Source organism: Erpetoichthys calabaricus, chromosome 5, assembly GCF_900747795.2.
Source record: "Erpetoichthys calabaricus chromosome 5, fErpCal1.3, whole genome shotgun sequence".
Lineage (NCBI taxonomy): Eukaryota > Metazoa > Chordata > Cladistia > Polypteriformes > Polypteridae > Erpetoichthys > Erpetoichthys calabaricus.
The window spans coordinates 135,509,095-135,531,521 of NC_041398.2; the positions used below are offsets into that span (position 1 = coordinate 135,509,095).

At 38.0% G+C, this 22,427-nt stretch overlaps 1 protein-coding gene across 1 annotated transcript in view; it reads right to left on the reverse strand.

The window, feature by feature from the left end:
- The window catches only part of frg1 (FSHD region gene 1), a 49,356-nt gene extending 27,227 nt beyond the window's left edge, over window positions 1–22,129 (reverse strand). Inside the window, exons 1-4 of the mRNA XM_028802086.2 lie at window positions 21,961–22,129; window positions 15,106–15,170; window positions 14,851–14,973; window positions 10,249–10,306 (exon numbers count right to left, since the gene is read on the reverse strand). Of these exons, the coding sequence (XP_028657919.1) occupies window positions 10,249–10,306; window positions 14,851–14,973; window positions 15,106–15,170; window positions 21,961–22,022 (308 nt within the window). The 5' untranslated portion in view covers window positions 22,023–22,129. The remainder of the gene's footprint in view (window positions 1–10,248; window positions 10,307–14,850; window positions 14,974–15,105; window positions 15,171–21,960) is intronic.
- Between the last annotated feature and the right edge of the window lie 298 nt (window positions 22,130–22,427).

Here is a 22,427-nt window from a genome sequence, read left to right on the forward strand (position 1 = left end):
CAGAAGCTTGTCGGTGTTGCATCCTCTTTTGCTTTATCCATCGCCTTTTTAGTAAGAAGTGACGACGAAGTTCCTCTGCAAGGTGAGCCATGAACACTCTTCTTTTCTCAGTGGCCCCCGTGCATGCCTTGCACAGCACATGTGCGTTCACTGCCGCCAGGTCAAGCTTGTTATAGCAACCTGCCACCTGCATGTTCCTGCTCGCACTGAATAAGCTCACGCCTTCTGGTGCACGATGTCAACGCACCACTGGGCAAAAAGGAAAGACAAATATATGTGACATTTTGAAGAAATCATTTTATGACCTGAAGAGTACCAATCAGAAAACATCGTCGCACTAATGCAATATTATTTGAAAACGAACAGTGTCAGAACAGCTGTAAATGTATGGTATTTCTAAAAGTTACTTTTTTTTTCAGTTTTATTCTCTCAGTCACGTTCACGCTCTTCCTCGCCATCACCCCCCCTTCTGATCTGACTCAAACTAACAGCGCCAGTATAAATTCACAACCGATCTGCCACAATGCTTTCCGAAATGTACTATACAGGTCATAAAATAAGTTATTCCAAATATCATATATACTGCTGGGCGAGATACCGGTTCATACCGAAAACTGTTTATTTTTTTTATGATATGGATTTTTCTTATACCGCAACACCAGTTTAAATTGCCTAAATGACGTTCGGAACGTGGCGCAGCGGGAAACTGTTCAAGTGGGGACCTTTTTCACTACTACACCGCTAAATAGGTAGTGGTAGTGTAGGTATTGTGTGGTGAAAATGGACAGAACATTCCGAAACTGAAGCTGTAGCTGACAATAAAGTTGAACATGATGACACAGAAGAACTTTTGCCGAAAAAAAGGAGTCACGTCCGTTGCCTGGAGATACTTTGGTTTTAAAAGGTCGGATGTGGACCATTATGTTCGAATGTATAAATACTGTTTCTATACTACTGAATAATACTGCAAGCCAAGTTGTACTTGTTTTATTTGTTTTCAATACAGTGTAATGTACCTGGGTACTGTGTAATAGTGTGACGACATATTGACTTTATTCTCGACATCTCCACTATAATCTTGACGCTTATGACGAGTATAAAGTCGACATGTTGACTTTATTCTCGACATTTCTACTTTATTCTCGCCGTTTATGTCCAGATTAAAGTCGACATGTTGACTTTGTTCTTGTAATTTGTCATTAAAGTAGAACATCGTAAACTAAACTTCATTGTAAAATGAATATTTAATTTACTAGATTTTCTCAAACACAGTCATAAGTTATATAGCACATTAAATGCTTTGTGTTAAGTGTTCCCCGAGCTTCTTAAACTGACTTCCTCTTGCACTAAGAGGAGGCGCCGGCAGCGATCGCCGCACAGAATACATTCACTTCATGATATTCCTGCTCTCTGAATATTTAGAATGCTAACATAAATACTTGATATAATTTTCATGGTGAAATGCATTAAAGCATGCATTAATCATGTGGGGGCACGGCGGCGTGGAGGTTGCACTGCTGCCTTGCAGCAAGGGTGTCTCGGGTGCATTTGTATGTTTTTCTGGTGTGTTTACTCGGCGTGCTTCAGTTTCCTTTCAAAGTCATGTAGGATGTGGGGTTTTGTTATGCTATATTGACCCTGCTAGTGTATGTTTTGCTCATATTCACCCTGCGATGTGCTGGCGACTTGTTCAGGGATTGGCGCAACCCTGAATGGATGGCATAATTATACATGTATAACGAAGATATTTTTAAAGTTCTGAACACTCCATGGGCTAAGTTTATAACTAGTTTTAATTTCACAAAGACGTTTATCGTGTGGTGATTGGTTATGTGGAGAAAGAAAAAAGGATAGGAACTGGGGTTTTGGTACGTCAGATAGAGACAGCACACGTGAAATAAAGAAAGCCCGCTTAGAAGAACATGCATTGAATTCTGTGTTCGTGTCTCCGACCACCAGATCACAAACCCAACATTTACACAATATTTAAGTTAAACCTGTGTGATACCCATTCATACATCCAGTTTTTTGGAGCCTTGTCACACCTGCCATAAAGTTCTCTACACTGAACATACACCTGGGGACCCCTTACTGCGAGGTAGCAGCACTACCGCCTCACTACCGTGCATGTTTAATACCTGCTTTAATGCATTTCATCATGAAAATGATATCAAGTATTTATCTTAACATTCTAAATTTTCAGAAAGCAGGAATATCATGAAGTGAATGGATTCTGTGCGGTGATCGCTGTCTCCTCTTAGTGCGGAGGAAGTCAGTTTAAGAAGCGCAGTGATTAACAACTGGGGCGGGGAACACGTAAAACAAAGCATTTAATATGCTGCATTAACTTATGACGGGGTTTGACAAAATCTAGTAAATTAAACATTGATTTTAAGAAGAAGTTTAGTTTACGACATTCTACTTTAATTATGAAGTAAACTATGAGAATAAAGTGGAAATGTCGACTTTAATCTTGACATAAACGGCGAGAATAAAGTGGAAATGTCGACTTTAATCTCGACATATAGTTTGTTTTTTTTCTTCCATGTCCATATTTTTTTTTTTTCACCGTGGCCCTAATACGATTCCGTAGGGCTATGCCATATATAGCATTATAAATGCAAGTTGCAGTTTTATTATTTATGCATATAGCTTAGCTTGAAGCAAGGTCCATATTAATGCAGTTTGCCTAAATGATGGTTCAGTTGGTAAAGATGTCATTACCAAGTTGCACTTGTTTTATTTTATTTTAATTTGGTGAATACTGTGTAATGCACCTGGGCTTGAAGCCTTGAAGTAATAGTGCAACTATCAGTAATAATACTATTATTTATTTTATTATTATTTATTAGTTTAAATATTATGCAGTTTAATGATGGTAAAGTTGTTTAAAAAGTCACTTTAACATGTTAGTGGACAGAGATTGTTAACATTAACAGAAAGTGTAGTTGGTTTACAAAAAATATTTACTATTTATTCCTTTTCTAAGACATGTTCAGTGCAATACAACTTTTGACAAGCACTTCTGGATATTTTACCAAGTCTAAATGCCTATTTGGATGGTTGAAAATATGTTGTCAAAATTATAGTTTAAGTTTTTGCAAAAAGTGTTCAATAAAAAGGTTCTATATCTTGACTGCATCTGTCATGCAATGTGATTCCTTCTCTTCATTAGTGCCACCCCCTTGAAAACTATCACTTTATGGGGCCATGCAAACCTGTACTAATACTTGTGTGCACATTAAAATGTTTTTTTTGAACAATGCTCTTGACAGTGGTAATAGGTTATAGCCAGTAATTGCAGTGGAAAATGTGGTTAACATCCACTCATGCATGGGGAAAAAAATACCATCAAATACAGTGAAACAAGGATAATTTAGAAAAATACCATGATATAGAATTTTGGTCATACCACCCACCCCTAATCATATATACCTATGTCTCTGTTTTTTTTGTCAGTGCGGCTTTGACATCATGGACCATAAGGTGAATACTAATTCAGCGTGAGCAGGAACACTCAATAAAACTAAATAAAAAAAAATTCAAGTTGACAGTGAGATACGAAGAAGGCAGACTCACCAGCGTTTGCTTGTCAGCTTTTATCCCTCCAGATCAGATCATTTCCAGTTCCATTGTCTCAAAACAACACTCACATCTACAATTGTTCCCAATTTCAGATAAAAAGTAACCGCATCAGATCTGGGGCGGGGGGGTGGGTGTTGTATCATGATCGTGACTAAGAGAATAAAAGTGAAGAAAAAAAAAAAAAACACGCTACTGTAACTTTTGCAAGTGCTATAAGTTTATACCGGCTGTTACCGACACAAATCAAATGTATGTTTTTATTGTATAATGTTAACAATAAGAGCAGCTCACTACTCAAAACGGTAAATTTGCCGAGGAGCTGGTTTCAAGCTCACGACCTCCAGATTATAATTCAGCAGATCATACCGCTGCACCACGGAAGCTGTCGTATTGTACTTGCACCTTTTGTGAAAGTGTTTATTTGATATTTGGCCATCAGCTTTCACACCTTATACAGTTCATGTCTACATTTTGTTATTTATTAGTTTTAATGGTGTGTTTACATAGATTGTTGTAGACACAAAACACAAATCAAATTATTTCCCCTTACAATTCTGGGTAGTTCACTCCCAGATAATCAATCAAGGAAGGAACTGGGAGAACTTTTTTTCTAGCCCGTTCTGAGGTGATGGGGGGATGGTATAGCAGGCTGCTTGCTGCTTGGGCTTATCGACACGTTTAAAAGACAAAAGACGCTGATGGAGAGGTGCGAAGGGATTTAAAGTGGACCGGATTTACGAGTTTTTTCATAGGCTCTGGTAATTCTAGTGTTAATGAGGAGGCTGTGCTGGTTGGGCTTTTACATTCCTATTGGTCATGGTTGTCATTCTGTATAAATACATAAAATGCAACAATATTACATCATTTTAAATATATGCTGTATTTTCTGAGTTTTTTAGTATGAATGTTTCTTTTAGACTGTATTTAAGAGACCCACCTGCAGTACCCTTAGGCCAGGTTTATACTTCACGAGATGTGACGCATGCTCCAGCGGACAGTCCTGCTACGCAAGCGTTTTACTATTTATACTTGCGCGCGTACTTTACGTAAATCTGGAGGTGGCAGTACGAGATATTATCATGGTGAGAACAGGTTCGGCTTCGCTATGTTGTGAGTTGCCTGTAACACCCATTATATTATGATGACACCTTACTGCAATATCTCTGAAAAGGATGTTTAATGATATGGTTTAAGGATATGTCCATTCCAGCAAGCATTGGGCACGAGGCAGAAACAATCCCTAGACGGGACATCAGCTCATTGCAAGGTGAATACAAGCACTCACATACACTATCATCATGTGTCACCAAATCTGCATGTCTTTGGAAGGAAACCAGAGCATACCGTTGGAATCCAGCAGGAAAACATGAAGCTCCATGCAGGAACACCAGCGACGTGACTCCCCGCGAAACAGCAGTGCTACCGCTCCGCCACTGTGTCATCCCATCCATCCATCCATTTTCCAACCCGCTGAATCCGAACAGGGTCACGGGGGTCCGCTGGAGCCAATCCCAGCCAACACAGGGCACAAGGCAGGGAACCAATCCCGGGCAGGGTGCCAACCCACTGCAGGACACACACAAACACACCCACACACCAAGCACACACTAGGGCCAATTTAGAATCGCCAATCCATCTAACCTGCATGTCTTTGGATTGTGGGAGGAAACCGGAGCGCCCGGAGGAAACCCACGCAGACACGGGGAGAACATGCAAACTCCACGCAGGGAGGACCCGGGAATCGAACCCAGGTCCCCAGGTCTCCCAACTGCGAGGCAGCAGCGCTACCCACTGCGCCACCGTGCCGCCCCACTGTGTCATCCCCATGTGTGTAATCATTAACAGTATTCATTATTTAAACAAAATGAATGATTTGTAAAATGTAACATACATAATTTAATTCATTTCATCATGAAAGTGATATCAAGTATAAATCTAAGGATTCTAAATGTGCAGAGAGTTGGAATATCATACATTTAATGTGTTCTGTGTGGTGGTCTATTGCTGTTTGGCGCTGCTGTCAGGTCAGGAGGAAGCCCAAGAAAAAAAAGACAGCACAGAAGATGGTTTGTGAGACCTTTTAAAATGTATCATGTCATTTCGATCGGGAATATGTGACGCTTGAATATAAAAGCACTACGAATGCATCTGTATGTTGGCATTTCGCTTCACCACATCAAACCATTCATCAAACACGAAGTGCACTCATCGATCCCGTAAGATCCTCAAAGCAGCTTTCTGTTACATGTAGACAGTAAACAGAGACTCTTGACGTCACATTCCAACTTTTATCACATGGCACACACCCCCCCAACCCCCCGAAACTTTGCTGGTACTGCAACTCTTCTGAGGACCTGCTCAGAGGACGCATCAAATGAACACTGGGAACGTGTGGTAGCCATGATGTGTGCACGTTAGTGCTGTGCGGTACACCGGTTCATACCGAAAACCGTTTTTAATTTTTTTTATGATATGGATTTTTCTAATACCGCAACACCGGTTTAAATTGCCTAAACGACGTTCGGAACGTGGCGCAGCGGGAAACTGTTTAAGTGGGGACCTTTTTCACTGCTACACCGCTAAACACAGATTTGTTGCACTAGGGCTCTTTTTCACTGCTACACCACCAAATAGTGGGCGGTAGCATAGGTATTCTGCGCGGTGAAAATGGACAGAGAGCATTCTGAAACTGAACTAAAAGTAAAGTTGAACATGTGATGAACAGAAGAACTTTTGCCGAAAAAAAAGGAGTCACATCCGTCGCCTGGAGATACTTTAGTTTTAAAAGGTCAGATGTGTAAATACTGTTTCTATACTACTGGATAATACTGCAAGCCAAGTTGTACTTGCTAGTGTATGTTTTGCTTGTATTCATTCTGCGATGTGCTATCGACTCATTCAGAGATGGGCGCAACTCTGAATGGATGGCATAATTAAACATGTATAACGAAGATATTTTTAAAGTTCTGAACACTGTCGGCTAAGTTAATAACTAGTTTTAATTTCACAAAGACGTTTGTCGTGTGGTGATTGGTAATTATCGTGTGGTTTTGGTAGAGAGCAGGAATATCATGAAGTGAATGGATTCTGTGCGGTGATTGCTGCCGGCGCCTGCTCTTAGTGCGGAGGAAGTCAGTTTAAGAAGCGTAGTGATTAACGACTGGGTCGGGGAACACTTAACACAAAGTATTTGATGTGCTGCATTAACTTGTGACGGGGTTTGAGAAAATCTAGTAAATTAAACATTGATTTTAGGATGAAGTTTAGTTTACAACATTCTACTTTAATTATAAAATAAACTGAGAATAAAGTGGAAATGTCGACTTTAATCTTGACATAGTCAACATGTCGAATTTATTCTCGACATATAGTTTGTTTTTTTCTTCCGTGTCCATATTTTTTTTTCTTCACAGTGGCCCTAATGCGCTTCCATAGGGCTATACCACAAACAGCATTATAAATGCAAGTTGCAGTTTTTATTATTTATGTATATAGCTTAGCTCGAAGCAAGGTCCATATTAATGCAGTTTGCCTAAATGAATATTTGGTGAATACTGTGTAATGCACCTGGGCTTGAAGCCTTGAAGTAATGGTGCAACTAACTATCAGTAATACTACTGTATTATGTATTTTATTGTTATTATTTATTAGTTTAAATATTATGCAGTTTAATAATGGTAAAATTGTTTAAAAAGTCACTTTAACATGTCAGTGGACAGAGATTGTTAACATTAACAGAAAGTGTAGTTGGTTTACAAAAAAATATTTACTATTTATTCCTTTTCTAAGACGTGTTCAGTGCAATCCAACTTTTGACAAACACCTCTGGATATTTTACTAAGTCTAAATGCCTCTTTGGATGGTTGAAAATATGTTGTCAAAATCATAGTTTAAGCTTTTGCAAAATTTGTTCAATTAAAGGTTCTATATTTTGACTGCATCTGTCATGCAATGTGATTCCTTCTCTTTAGTGCCACCCCCTTGAAAACTATCACTTTATGGGGCCATGCAAACCTGGATTAATACTTGTGTGCACATTAAAATGTCTTTTTGTACGATGTACAATTCTCATAACAGTCTAATTGGTTATTCTTAGCCAGTCTACTGCAGTAATTGCAGTGGAAAATGTGGTTAACATCCACTCATGCATGGGGAAAAAAATACCGTCTAATACCGTGAAACCGGCAGAATTTAGAAAAATACCATGATATAGAATTTTGGTCATACCGCCCACCTCTAGTGCACGTACGCGTTCTGAGCGTGAAGTATAAACGAGCCCTTAGTGCCCACAAGTTGGGAAACGTCGCTTTAAAATATGCACAATCTGTAATACCCTCCATAATGGCATGACAAAGCTCTGGGGGTTTGAAAAAAAAAGGCCTTCAGATTACAAAACTGAATCTGTGTAATTACTACTTTTTAGCCTGTTTATTTCTTTTTTTGCAATGTTGAATTATATAGCTATTAAGATGAGGTTCAATACAGTATGCAATGTTAATTTTAAAATTGAGTATACACCGATCATCCATAATATTATGACCACCCACCTAATATTGAGTAGGCACTCCTTTTGCTGCCAAAATAGCCCTGACCTGTCAAGGTATGCTGTGGTATCTGTCACCAAGCCATCAGTGGCAGATCCTTGAAGTCCTGTAAGTTGCAAGGTGGGGCCTCCAGCACATCCCATAGATACTCGTTTGGATTGACATCTGCCGAATTTGGAAGCCAAGTCAACACCTCAAACTCATTGTTGTGTTCCTTAAACCATTTTTCAACCATTTTTGCAGTGTGGCAGGGAGCATTATCCTGCTGAAAGAGGCCATTGCCATCAGGGAATACCGTTTCCATGAAGGGGAGTAGTTGTTTAGGTAGGTGGTACATCTCAAAGTAACATCCACATGAACGGCAGGACCCAAAGTTTCCCAGCAAAACATTGCTCTAAGTAAAACATTGCTCTAAGCATCACACTGCCTCCACCAGCTTGCCTTCTTCCCATAGTGAATCTTTGTGCCATGTCTTTCCCAGGTAGGTGATGCACGCACACACACACACACACACACACACACACACACACACACACACCCCCAGCCAGCCATCCACATAATAAAGAAATCATGATTTATCAGACTAGGCCAACTTCTTCCATTGCTCCATGGTCCAGTTCTGATGCTCATGTGCCCACTGTAGGCGCTTTTGGAGGTGGACATAGGACAGCATGTACACCCTGACTGTCTACAGCTATGCAGCCCCATACGCAACAAAATGCAATGTACTGTGTGTTCTGACACCTTTCTACCAGAACCATTAATAACACTTTCAGCAATCTGAGCTATAGTAACACTTCCATTGGATCAGACAAAATGGGCCAGCCTTCATTCCTCATGAGCATCAATGAAACTTTGCTGCCCATGACCCTGTCGCCAGTTCACTAGTTCTCCTTCCTTGGACCACTTTTGGTACATCCTGACCACTGCAGACTGGGAACATCTCACAAGAGCTACAGTTTTGGAGATGCTCTGACTCAGTCATCTACCCATCATAATTCTGTCCTTGTCAAAAATCACTGAAATCCTTACGCTTGTCCATTTTTTATGCTTCCAACACATCAACTTCGAAGACAAAATGTTCACTTGCTGTCTAATATATCCCACTCACTGCCAGATGCCATTGTAACAAGATCATCAATGTTATTCACGTCACCTGTCAGTGGTGACAATGTTATGACTGGTCAGTGTATACTGGATTGCTAACATAGTTTGTTTTTCAAAACAAATATTTTGAGTATTTTATAGTTTCAGCATTGTGCCAAAAATGGCTTCAAGTATAAAAAATGCAATGCAGATGTCTATGACTCTTTTTAATAAATTTGAGATCATTTATGGGATGTAAATGTGAGACCACATTTTTCAACTTTGAATGAATTATTCTGCCTTTCATCCATTACTATGTTATTGTGAGACAGAATACATTATTTTAATACAACACTTCACAATCATAATATCCTGAAATAGCAAAAGTGGTATTTTTTCTTGTATTTAGAAAATTAATTTTCTTTCATTATTTGGAAATGCTGATATTATCCTAAATTGTTAGCAAAACATTGTCAAAATGTTATAATTCTATAGCCATTGTGCTTTTTCAGTTTTGAACCAATTCAATCACATTTGGCTTCATTTGTTTTCCATATGCACCATCAAATCTTCTCAATATATTTATTTTTATTTCAGCTTCATTTATTCTTTTATTTCATGCTTTATAATAATCTGTCAAGTGTGTATTTTTGAATTTTGTCTAATATTACATGTCCCAGTGTTTCTTTGAGAGCTTTGATCTCAGTCACCACTCTGACAAATTGTACTTCTTTTATTATTGTTTGCTTAACAGTCATTCATCCATTCATATATCCATCCATCTTCCTTTTCTCTTTAAAGAGTTAAATGAGATCCTGAGTTGGTCTTAATACAGAATGCATAATGTTCTGTACTTCATCAAAATTATCTTATGTTTTTTTTTTGCCTTGCAAGCAGCTAAAGAAAATGCTTCCTTTGAGATATGCTATGTACTCCATTTTTTACCAAGTAATTGTTTCGCCAAAGAAATAGAAACTTTAAATGAGAAGACAAAGACTATACATATACTGGTCATGAAGATGTGCTGTCCTACCTGGTTTCAGATAATTTAATGGCTGTAAATTGCTCTGGAGGATCAGGACCTTCATCTTCTGCGCAACAGAAAAAAAATAAGGTTTTGTAAATGATTTGGTTGACAATGGCAGCTGCAATTACTGTTTCTTGTACTGTATGCACAGCAGAATACAATCAAAACATTAAGCAATGTGGAAATCCAGTTATATTTTGAGTAAAGATCTCAATTTGCATATCATACTGTTAAGTTAAGAATAATTGTATTAGTCAGTGTCATCCTTTTAGAAGAAATCATCAATATTTCAATTGTTCACCAACAAACAACTTGAAAATGGCTCTCTGAGGATCTGCTTTATTTTATATTACCATATAAAGGAAACTCAGTAATTGAACAATAAACAAAAAAAAGTTAAACATTGTGGATACTACTTTTTCTAAAGTTGCAAATATATTTAAGGATAAATATACATACATATCACTGTATCATACATACATATCACTTTGAAGCAACAAGTAAACAATTTAGAACTATATATGTATAATCATGTACTCTTCCAAACCATTACTTTCAAAATTATTTTTCAAGCCTGTCCTTAAAACAATTTTGTTTACCACTAGACATGGAGGAAGCATACATTTTGTACAACAGATTATCTTTTTTTGTGCTGTAATTCACCCTTCATCTCCTGCCTTCTGTTGCCGTTGCCCTACTGAAGTTTAGTGCATTTTTCTTATTGTTGTTGCCTTTGAAGTTGTGAGCCATGAACCGGCATCCAAGCCGGTGTGGGCCCTACTCCCTTACCTGGCCAGGAGACCTTGATAATGGAAAATAAATTCAATAATTTCTTTTTCCTCAATTATATTCTTGAATAAAATCATACTTGTTTTGATATACCTTTTGTGAAAGTGTTTATTTGACATGTAGACTTCAGTCATCACATATTATATACTTCATGTCCGCATTTTGTTATTATTACTATAACATGAAAAATGTTTCTGTTTTAGTTGTGTTCAACATTTCAACATATATATATAAATATATATTATTTACCCTATGCAATTTGAGACACCTAACTCCCAGATAAAAAGACTTCAGCTCAGACTGGGGGGGGAGATGGGTGGTGGTGGTGGTGGTAGGTGAGTGAGAAGACTGCTTGCTGCTTGTGCTGACTGATACATTTGCAAAACAAAGATGCTGATGAGGTGGTGAGAGGAAATTTAAGGTGGCCCGGCATTAAGAATATTTTCGTAGGCTTCAAGGATTTTAGTGATGAAGTGCATCTCTATTAATCCACCAAGTTCTTAAGAGTATTTTTTAGAGGTGAGCAGTATTGCAGAAAATGTATATAACGATACAGTTAAAAAATATCATGGTTAAGGTAGATAGCACATTATAATGTATATGAATATACTTTCAGATTGAATGGAGTTTAGGTGCTTTTACATGGTTAACAGTGGGCAGTTGTATTGTGATACTTCCTTTCTTAAGGACATTCCGATAAATTCAAACAGTTAACCGATTTGAAAGTTGAAGCAATTTCTGCTATTTATTTGCTTCATCAAAGAGACAGATATGTTTTTTTTTTTTAATATTTTGTCACAGTGGTATGTGTGATGCAGTCAGAAGCACTGGGCATACGCACACTGCCATTTTCATCACTTGTGCTGATTACTTTTATTATTAATGCAATCCTTTGAATATTTGAGCATGGGAAAGGTGCTACATAAATAAAAAGCATTATTTTTATTATTATTACTAAGGATCTGCCATTTGCCGACAGGAGTGGCTATCAGACATGCAAAAAAGAAACATACAAGTTGAAATTACCTATCTCAAGCTATTATAAATCTGAAGCAGTAAACTAATTTGTAATTGGAATTACACAGAATGCACCTGTGTCTGCTTCAAGGATAGGTGAAGTGAAAGAGAAAGCTGCTTTGGGCTGGATGGACTATAATATTCGTTGACGCATCTGTCAATTTTTAAACCCACTTACTCCAGGACGGAGGCAGTGGGAGCCTATCCAAATAAGTAACGGGTACAGGTCCATTTCCAGATAAACACACACAAACATGCCAGATTAACATTACCAATTAACCTGACCTGCATGCCTTTGGGGAGAAACCAGAGTAAACCATCATAAGACAACAAGGAACACCCCCTCCCCCACCACCATAAGGAGCACCTGAGACGCTATATTGTGGACAGCTTACATTGCATGGCAGCAGCTTAAAACATTGCACCAGTGAGCCACATATCAATAGATTAACATTCTTACAACACCTGTGGTCTTAAAAAAAATTGAGGAAAAAACAATCTTTGCTTTAGACTTGTTTTAGTACAATAATGCATTTCTTAGGGGGTCTGGGTCCCGCTGGCAACCCCTCAAACCGCTAAAGGAAACTTTCACAGTTGTCACACTACTGAAACCGAGTGTTCTTGAGAACACGCCTTTTAATATTCAAAATCCTCTTTCTATAGAAATCAATGTTGGAGGACAATGTTTTATTATTTTTTTTATCAAAATATCCTTATTTGTACCAAAAAAAAAAAATCAATTCTATTGCTTTCTAACCAAGAAGATAATAATAGAATTTCAACAAAAAAGGATGAAACAATATAAAAATAGTGCTTCTTGTTGCTTACTTATAACTGTATTATATACAGCTGTATTAATACCTTTTTTCCCCTACTTTTGTAAAAAGTCTATGGTGCCCCAATTTTGTGCTTATTTTTCTTAATTGTCAATGCAGTGCTACCTTATTATTATCACAGATTGTGTAAACATGCATACATTAAATCACATAAATTTATTTTCTGTTGGCGGCACAAAAGTTTTGAATTTTTGCTTCTGCAGTACTTAATTTTCCTAATTTTTCGTATCTATACATTATTTTTAGTTGCTCAGTCGTTTAACTTTTTTAAAATACATGCACAAGCTTTCTGTAGAAAGCACTTTAATAGATATAAGCGATAATCAGACAAGAGTTTGAACTGACTGCTTTAAAAATCAAAAGTTTTAAGTTTTGATGAAAAAAAAAATGTAATGTTGTCAAATCATGTCATACAGCACAAGTACAAGGTGAAAATGCCCAGGGTATGGTAGATGAAAGGCTGACACCCAGTTATAAGCAGCTGTTCAACAATCCTTGGACTCCTTTAAAGGATCAATTATTGTCATTTTAAGAAAGGACCCTGAATAACTTTTGTTGTTACTCTTGGGATACGGCAATCTTCTTCCTCTTGCTGTTCTCATGAGCCTTCATGCCCAACCGGCCACCTTCTTTCTTGGCTGGACTGTCCAGCCTGCTGTTCTGTACATCGTACCTTCTTTTAAGCTTTTTCAGAGCACATAGCTTCACCATCCCCCCTGCAGAATCTCAACTGCCCTTTCTCTCATGGGCTGCGTTGCTACAGTACCAACGGAAAACACATTTTAACATAAATAAAACAAAAGTAGCCAATGCCCTACTGTCACCTAATTCCGTTGTCCATAATTATTAATAAAGCAATTATTTTTTGCAACACACGTGTTTATATAAATTCAATTACTAAAAACAAACGAACTACCAGTTTTAGGGCATGTAGGCTATATACTACTTAATTAAATTTGAACATTCAGATCTAGCTATAGCACACTGGACTATGTGGACTTTCATCCCATCATCACATTTGTACCGGCATAAAAATGATATGACAATTTCTAACAGTTGTCAAATTTCTAGTGGTGTACTGAACACTACTATTTTATACTACACTTTAGGCAGTGCTGGCTGAAAAAGTAATAAGCCTAAGTGACATGGGTTTACCTTAATTTCTTAAAAAGGTTGCTTTATAACAGTAGACAAAAAAAACTAACTGTCTCAATCCCAACCTTCTTCCCTGCAAAAGGTATGTTTTAAATAATTGGTGCCTACAAACAAACCAGCCTTGTACGATTATTTTAACTTATTTTCATCAGAAGAAAAGGCTAGCAACATAAATTTACTTAGAAATGTATTAAAAATAAAGCAAAACAACTTCACAGTTCAAATATATCTAATGCAACCTGTGCCTTAGAACATATTAGGTGTTTAATTTTTTAAATTAATTTATTAAATTTATTTTAGTCATCTTTTCAAAGACAAAAAGAAATCCATAAATAATATATTTTTTCAAAATATGGTTAGCAACTAACATTTTTCTTCTGTTAGAATTTGATTACTTGTAGACATTAAATTCACTTGCACTATTTTTAAAATGAGGGGGGAAAAAAACTGACATGCCTATTAGTTTAGGGAACATTATCATGTGGAATCACTGGTCTTCTCTTAAAATCTGTAAAATGTGAAATCATGTACATTTCCACATGAAAAATGTGACTGGAAACATTCAATTACATCAACAGGCATTATGATAGTTTTAAAAAAAATTGCTTACTAAAATTGAAACTGCGCAAATAAACTTCAAATATTCAACAATAATGATACTTGAGGGGAGTAAAAACAAACTCGAACGAAACATTAGCAGAAAAGAAAAACAGCATTGTAAAAAATGTAAAATCATAGCATTACTCACTTTGATCTGTCAATAACCTTTAACTTTTGTTGACCTTTTCAGTGTATAACCTAATTTACAAACCTTTATGAGGAGCTCCAAGTGTGAACAGACCAGTATCTAAAGCATGAATGTAGGAATTTTTGCCCATCTCTATGGCCACACTCCCTGTGATCTCTCCAAAATTTCTGGTAGCCCACCAAATCCCTATAAATATATTACAAAAAACAAACATTAGTAATACAAAGAGAAAATATTAATTAGGAAGAGACATACTACTCATTAGCAGCATACACACAGGACAATAAATAATATATCATTCACTGACAAAATCCTCACCAACTATGTCCACTTCTTCTGAATCATCTTCTCTTTTTCTTTTATCTGCCTGCTTTTTCTTCTTGCTGAAAAAAAATATATAATGTAAGAATTACTGATACTTATATAATATGTATAAAATGCTGATCTTTAGCACATAAGAAGGACCTCATTCTAATCAAAAGACAGATAAAAAAGTTAACTTATTCCTGCAAATTAATTTGTAACTGTCATTTTTCACAAATGCAGCATACTGTCACATGCTTCAGAAACGTCCTTTATTAAGTGAAGAAGTGTTTAAGTAATATTATTTTATATATGTATAACATTTGCATTGCCATAAGGTACAACCCAAAAGTGGTAGAATCCTAAAGGTAAGCAGCAGTTCTTGCATTTTGCGTCTAACACGTTATTTCACTCTCAAGGCACACAAATTTCTGTTTCTGAACTGACTCCATAATGGAATAAGTGTGTCAATAACTAGATCCTATATGTGTGCATCTTGTCTCTTTTTTATTTTTTATTTTTTAAATAAAAAGTATGATTGTTGAAATCTTCTGCTAAAATTCTCCTGCATTAAACTCAAAGTACTTCCAGACCCAATTTCTGTTGTTTTTCTTTTTGACACAAGTTGATTTGGTGCTGTATTATCAGAATTGCAAGCCGTTTCCATATGAAGTTTTACTGATGATTTTCTCAAAATTATTGTGCCATCCAAAGTAATTTGCCTACTTGCACTCACACAATAGTATGGTAACGATTTTCTCTGTACTACCGATACTGCAAAAATGCTTGTACCATTATGTTTTTGGAACTTTCAATGTCGTACTGAGTATTTGGTTCTTGTGGCAACCCTATGTCCAATTAAGAAACTGAAACTGAGCTCTGCCTGTACCAGCAAGAATTGACCAGAGGGGTCCACACTATGGTCTTAAAATGCAAGAACAAAGAACAGTGTATTTGGAAAAACAGGGAAATATATAGCCTGTGCCTATTGGATGACTCAGTGTAGATTTAGAACAGCCCACATGGAAGATGTTCAATTATGTCAATTAAGAATGAATGCCTATGCTGTGGGGAATGAGATTTACTACTATCGCCACTGAAAAATGTCAATGTGTCCAACCTGTCTTCTGCAACATCACGATTTCTGTTATCAATGAGTTTGCATATATTATTAAACATGAAATTCTGGACACGTTTTTATATCTTCAAAAATAAATTGGAAGAACTGATCTAGGATCAAACTAACTTTGCTAGAATAAGTCTGATTATATTGATCCTCTTTTGCTGCAAAATGATAACCTGGCTAACTTCCTCACACAATACTGCCTGACATACGTAAGATTTTACTGCATTCACAGTACATATTGTGAAATAAATTATATAGTGGTACGATGAAGTATTAGGGTACTGACATGTGATGTAAACGCTACTACCACTGCTTCAAAGTGGCTGAGTGTAGGTAGGTAGGTAGGTAGGTAGGTAGGTAGGTAGGATACTTTATTAATCCCAAGGGGAAATTCACATACTCAGCAGCGGCATATTGATACAAATAGAGCCTGCCTTCCTCACCAGTTTGTCCAGGCGAGAGGCGTCCTTCTTCTTTATGCTGCCTCCCCAGCACACCACTGCATAGAACAGGGCGCTCGCCACAACCGTCTGATATAACATCTGCAGCATCTTATTGCAGATGTTGAAGGATACCAGTCTTCTAAGGAAGTATAGCCGGGTGCGATGTGCTCGCTGCTGCTGGTTTGAGTAAGGAACTCTTGCAGCTGAGTTTTGAATAAGCTGGAGCTGTGATATAAGATTAGAAGGGGCACCTGCCAGTAGGGAATTACAATAATCGATGCGGGATGGGATAAAAGCATGGACAAGTTTCTCAGCATTAGAGAAGGAGAGGAAGGAGCGAACACGGGATATGTTACGGAGGTGAAAGTAAGAAAGTTTCTTAATGTGATTTATGTGGGCGGAATAAGAGAGGGAGGAATCAAAAATGACACCAAGATTTTTTAAAGTAGAGGCAGGTCTGATGAGATCACCGCCAAGATAGACTGGGAAGGAGCTCATTTTATTAAGTTGCATTTTAGTCCCAATTTGCAGGAGTTCAGTTTTATTGCAATTTAATTTTAAAGAGTTCTGTTCCATCCAGGTTTTAATTTCACTAAGGCAGGTTGTGAGCTGAGAAAGCTCTGATGAAGTTCCACTTTTAACATTGAAGTAGAGTTGAGAATCATCTGCATAAAAATGATAACCCAGTCCATAGCTACGGATAATATGGCCAAGGGGAAGCATGTAAATACAGAAAAGCAGAGGACCGAGGACAGAGCCCTGAGGAACTCCTTGTGTGACCGGCGCTGAGCTGGATCTGCTGTTGCCAAGACTAACAAATTCTTGCCTATCAGTCAGATAGGACTTGAACCACTGGAGGGCAGTGCCAGAGATACCCAGCATGTTCTCCATTCTGGACAGTAGAATGTCATGTCTGACAGTGTCAAATGCTGCACTGAGGTCTAACAGAATTAATATGCTGGTTTGTCCAGAGTCTGCTGCCATAAGCAAATCATTGGTTACCCGTAGCAGAGCAGTTTCACAGCTGTGCCACGCCCTGAAACCAGACTGAAAGGGTTCCATCAAATTATTAGAGCTTAGGTAATTGGTGAGTTGGGAAGCTACAACACGATCAAGACTTTTGACAGGAAAGGTAAGTGGGAAATAGGCCGGAAATTGTTAAGACTGTCAGCATCAAGACCAGACTTTTTTAACATTGGGGTTACAGAAGCAATTTTAAAAGTGAGCGGCACAGAGCCAGTGTCAAGGGATGAGTTTATTATTGTTGTAACAGTCGGGATTATGGCATGAAGGCAGGATTTAAGTAGTGTGGTGGGGATGGGGTCCAGTACACAAGTAGTCAGCCTCATCTTACAAAGCAGGTTATTAACAAACGCAGATGTGACTGGTGAGAACTTAGAGAAGGAGCTGGATGGAGTGGGAAAACACGGAGAGATATAAACAGATGATGTATTTATGTTAGTTGAATTATTTAGATCATTAATTTTGTTACAGAAAAAGTGGAGGAATTGCTCACAGACTTCTGTAGAAGAGATAGTTGGGCCAGATATAGGCTGAACAGGACCGGAGAAAGTACAGTCCCCTGCGGCGCTCCTGTGTTGCTGACCACAATGTTAGACCTGCAGTTCCCAAGACACACATACTGAGGTCTGTTTGTAAGATAGTCCACGATCCATGCCACTAGGTATGAATCTACTCCCATCTCTGTCAGCTTGTCCCTAAGGAGCAGAGGTTGGATGGTATTGAAGGTTCTAGAGAAGTCTAGAAACTTAATTCTTACAGCACCACTGCCTCTGTCCAAGTGGGAGAGTGATCGGTGAAGCATATAGATGATGGCATCCTCCGCTCCCACCTTCTCCTGGTATGCGAACTGCAGGGTCGAGGGCGTGGCGTACCTGTGGCCTCAGGTGGTGAAGCAGCAGCCGCTCCATGGTTTACATCACATGTGACGTCAGAGCAACAGGCCGGAAGTCGTTCAGCTCACTAGGACGTGATACCTTTAGGACTGGGGTGATACAAGATGTTTTCCAAAGCCTCGGGACTCTCCCCTGTTCCAGGCTCAGGTTGAAGATGCGCTGCAGAGGACTCCCCAGCTCCAGCACACAGACCTTCAGCAGTCGTGGCGATACTCCATCTGGACCCGCTGCTTTGCTGGCACGAAGTCTCCTCAGCTCTCTGCTCACCTGCGCCGCTGTAATTGTGGGTGGGAATGTCTCTCCTATGCTGGTATCAGCAGAAGGATGGGTCGATGGTGTAGTACTCCGAGGTGAGAGTGGGTTAGGGTGGTCAAACCTGTTAAAGAAGTTGTTCATTTGGTTTGTTCTCTTCACGTCTCTCTCGATGGTGGCACCCCACTTCGAGCTGCACCCAGTGATGATCTTCATCCCATCCCACACTTCCTTCATGCTGTTATTCTGCAACTTCTGCTCCAGCTTTCTCCTGTACTGCTCCTTCACCGCCCTGAGCTGGACTCTGAGTTCCTTCTGCACGAAGGTATTGGTACATGGTTTTTTTTAATTATATTTCATATTCTGAGTAAGCACATTTATGCACTGTTTAAGCTATACAACTATCTTGCACCAAACCGCTGCAGAATCACATTTTATTTCTAGATAAATGATGATTTCCTACTGTGGTTTACATCCACCTGGCTCTGCTGCAAGGCTGTCAAGATCAAATGTCACTATTCAAATGTAATTTAAATGTATTTAAAAAAATATTTCTAAGGCAGAGTTGAAACTGAAACGTAAAAGAAAGGCAGTTTGTTTTACAATGTTACTCTAGACACACTATGAAATAATTTTGCTAATTTACAAGTCTATTCATATTTTCGAAAACTTGTATAATCATTAGTAAACCGTCTGCTTTTCAAACCTATCACTTTACTTTTTGGAACAGATTTTCCTACCCACATGGCTCTGTTCTTGGATCTACTATTGTGCAAAGAACAAAGCTTATATATAAACGTCTATGCATGGAAGTGTGTGTGCGTGTGTGTGTGTATCTGTCTGGCCCGGAAGTGAAAGGTGGAGTCGGGCTAAGAGCTCCACCTCTGAGGATATGTAAATGAGGCCAGCACGTCGGCAAAACGAAACATCCGAAGAAAGAGTCACTCGCTTATTCGCTATTACAGAAGCGTGTCGAGCACATCGGCAAAACAGTATCCCTTTTACTTTTCCTCCTGCTGCTAATACACAAGTGAGGTGTGCATCTTGGCAAAACAAAACCTCTGAAGAAAGACATTCGCTTAGCCACTAATGCACAAATGATGCGAGCACATCGGCAAAATGAAACCTCCTAGGAGAGAGATGCCCAGAGTAGTTCTACATTTCAATTTTTTTTTTTTTTTTTTTTTTTGACGATTTCAATAGTTTTTAGGACCCCGTGCTTTTTACAGCACAGGCTTACACAGCTAGTGCTTAAATAACTTCCTGATGCCATTCTGGATTTACTGAACCAGAGATCACGGACATTCTATTTGAACGCAACATCTGTTAAGCACATAAAGCTGGTTTCATTTCAATTCCAATTTCAGCTACTTTACTCAACACTCAGTTTCACATTCAGTCTGTGTCTTATTTGGCTGCTGACTTGACACACACAATTCGGAAAACAAAGAGATCTGTAAAAAAAATAATAATAAGGTCATCTCAATTACTATAAAGGGGGAAGAATAGAGAAACTCAATATGGTTAAATCGTATATGTTAATCCTTAACCACCTGCTCCCATCTACAGCATTCCTCCGCTGGCATTCTAAGCTGTAAAATTTTATTACACCATTATCAACCAGCTGCTTTAACCTAAGCTTCTTGTGCTTTACTCTAAAATTTTGTTCTGCATTGTTATTAACTTTGGTAATTTGGTAAAATGTTTTGAGAAAAGATGTCTGCTAAATAATTAATATTACGGAGTAACTTTTTAAAGAACATTACAATGCAACATTTAGGATATCCGTTTATTAATTAAACATGAGTAAATTAAAAATGCAAAACTCAGTAATCCACATACAGAATGCATGTGTTTTGGCTTGTACGAACATTAGACCCTATGAGACAACGACCTGTTCAAATACAAAAATTCAGAGATAAAACACTAACAAGATTGGGCCCAACAGTGAAGCAGTGAATATTGTAAATAACCACAACTTCCCAGCAAGAAAGAAAAACCTAGATTTTTTCTGAACTAGCATTTATACATGGTAGAAGAGGGTGATAAAATGAGCAGCTAAAAAATCCTACTGCTTGTTGGCAGATTGGCTATTACCAGGCTTAACGTCTCACTGTACTGTAGGAATTCAATGAGTGGGTCTTGTTCAAAAAGCAGATGCCAAAAGCAGACGCCACTCAGACTGGCCTACCCCTACTACAAACCCTGAACTTAAGGTTCGTGGGGTTAAGGCCTGGTACACCAGGGTCCCTAATCTTAAAATTTCGTTGAGGCACCTAATCTTAAAATAGTGTAAGGGTGCCTAATCTTAAAGTTAACCCTGGTGTATACTTTTGCTTTGGCGTCCGCTTTTTGAACAAGAGCCCAATGAGCCACCTTGCAAAACATTAACCAAAAACATGAGACTTCGTTAGATTTCTTTCATACTGTAATAGTTTAGTGCTTCCTACTAGTAATTGATTCACTTGCCACTAGTTCCAATGACATCGAAACACTTTCTCAATTCAAGTGTAAAGACAACAGTACCACTACACATTAAACTTTTAATCCAAGCACATGGAAAAATAATTCAAATACGCAGATCATTACACATTGGAAAAACGGTGTGACTGCTGATATTCATTCATTTACATGGGTCTTGTGTCTTATAAGTTATTACGTTATACAAATAAAGTTGAGTGGCATCATGCGGCTGCCCGGCATCATGCAAAAATGCCGGCACAGATTATCATGAGGATCACTTATAGATAGTCCAACTTAGGTTATAAGCTTCAGATATTTTAAAATATGCACATCTATTTTTAATCTTAAAATTTAATCAAGTTATCCTAAAAAGGCACTTCGGATACCTTTACCTTGAAATATCTAAAATACACTCTATTTTTTAAAAAAAATGTTTTTAGAATGGTACGATTTATAGCCTACCATTATTTAAGTTAGACTAATAAAAATACATTTTCATAAATTAAAGCTCCATAAGAAATAACAACACAAATGCTACATACACTCGAAAGCAAATAATGTTGCTTTATTGTAAGACTTCTATGTACCTTTGTTTATTTCACTTTGTTCACCAAACACACGATACTTAAACTTAATAAAGCCGCTATTTCAAGTTTGTGGAAAGGCTCACCTCTTGGTTTTATGCCCCTTCAGCACTAGCTTAGTCGATTTTACATATGAATATTCCGACATAATTCGTCCGCGACGTTCGAAACAACGCTTTTCTGATAAAAACTTCCTGCTTCAACGGAAGACGCGGAGGCCCAAAAGGCACGTCACGTACGACTTGCAGACGGCGGTTACCGGGGATGGTCCTTAACTCTTAGGCTTTTTCATTTTTGAATGAAATGTTTGAATTAAAAGGTATTTTTAAGGCTTATTTTTTCTCTTTGTAGGTAAAATAACGGGAAGAATATTAAATAATAAGTAAAAACTATTTTTTTCACTGAAACACTCATGTACCTTTTGTATTAATCCAGTCGTAGCTTTTTTTCTCTCAAATTGCTTTTCAAAATGTGTATTGTATGTCATTGGGTACAGTCACTAATTTTTTTACTGGGGTTAATTAAGCAAAATATTCGACTATCACTTCTCCTG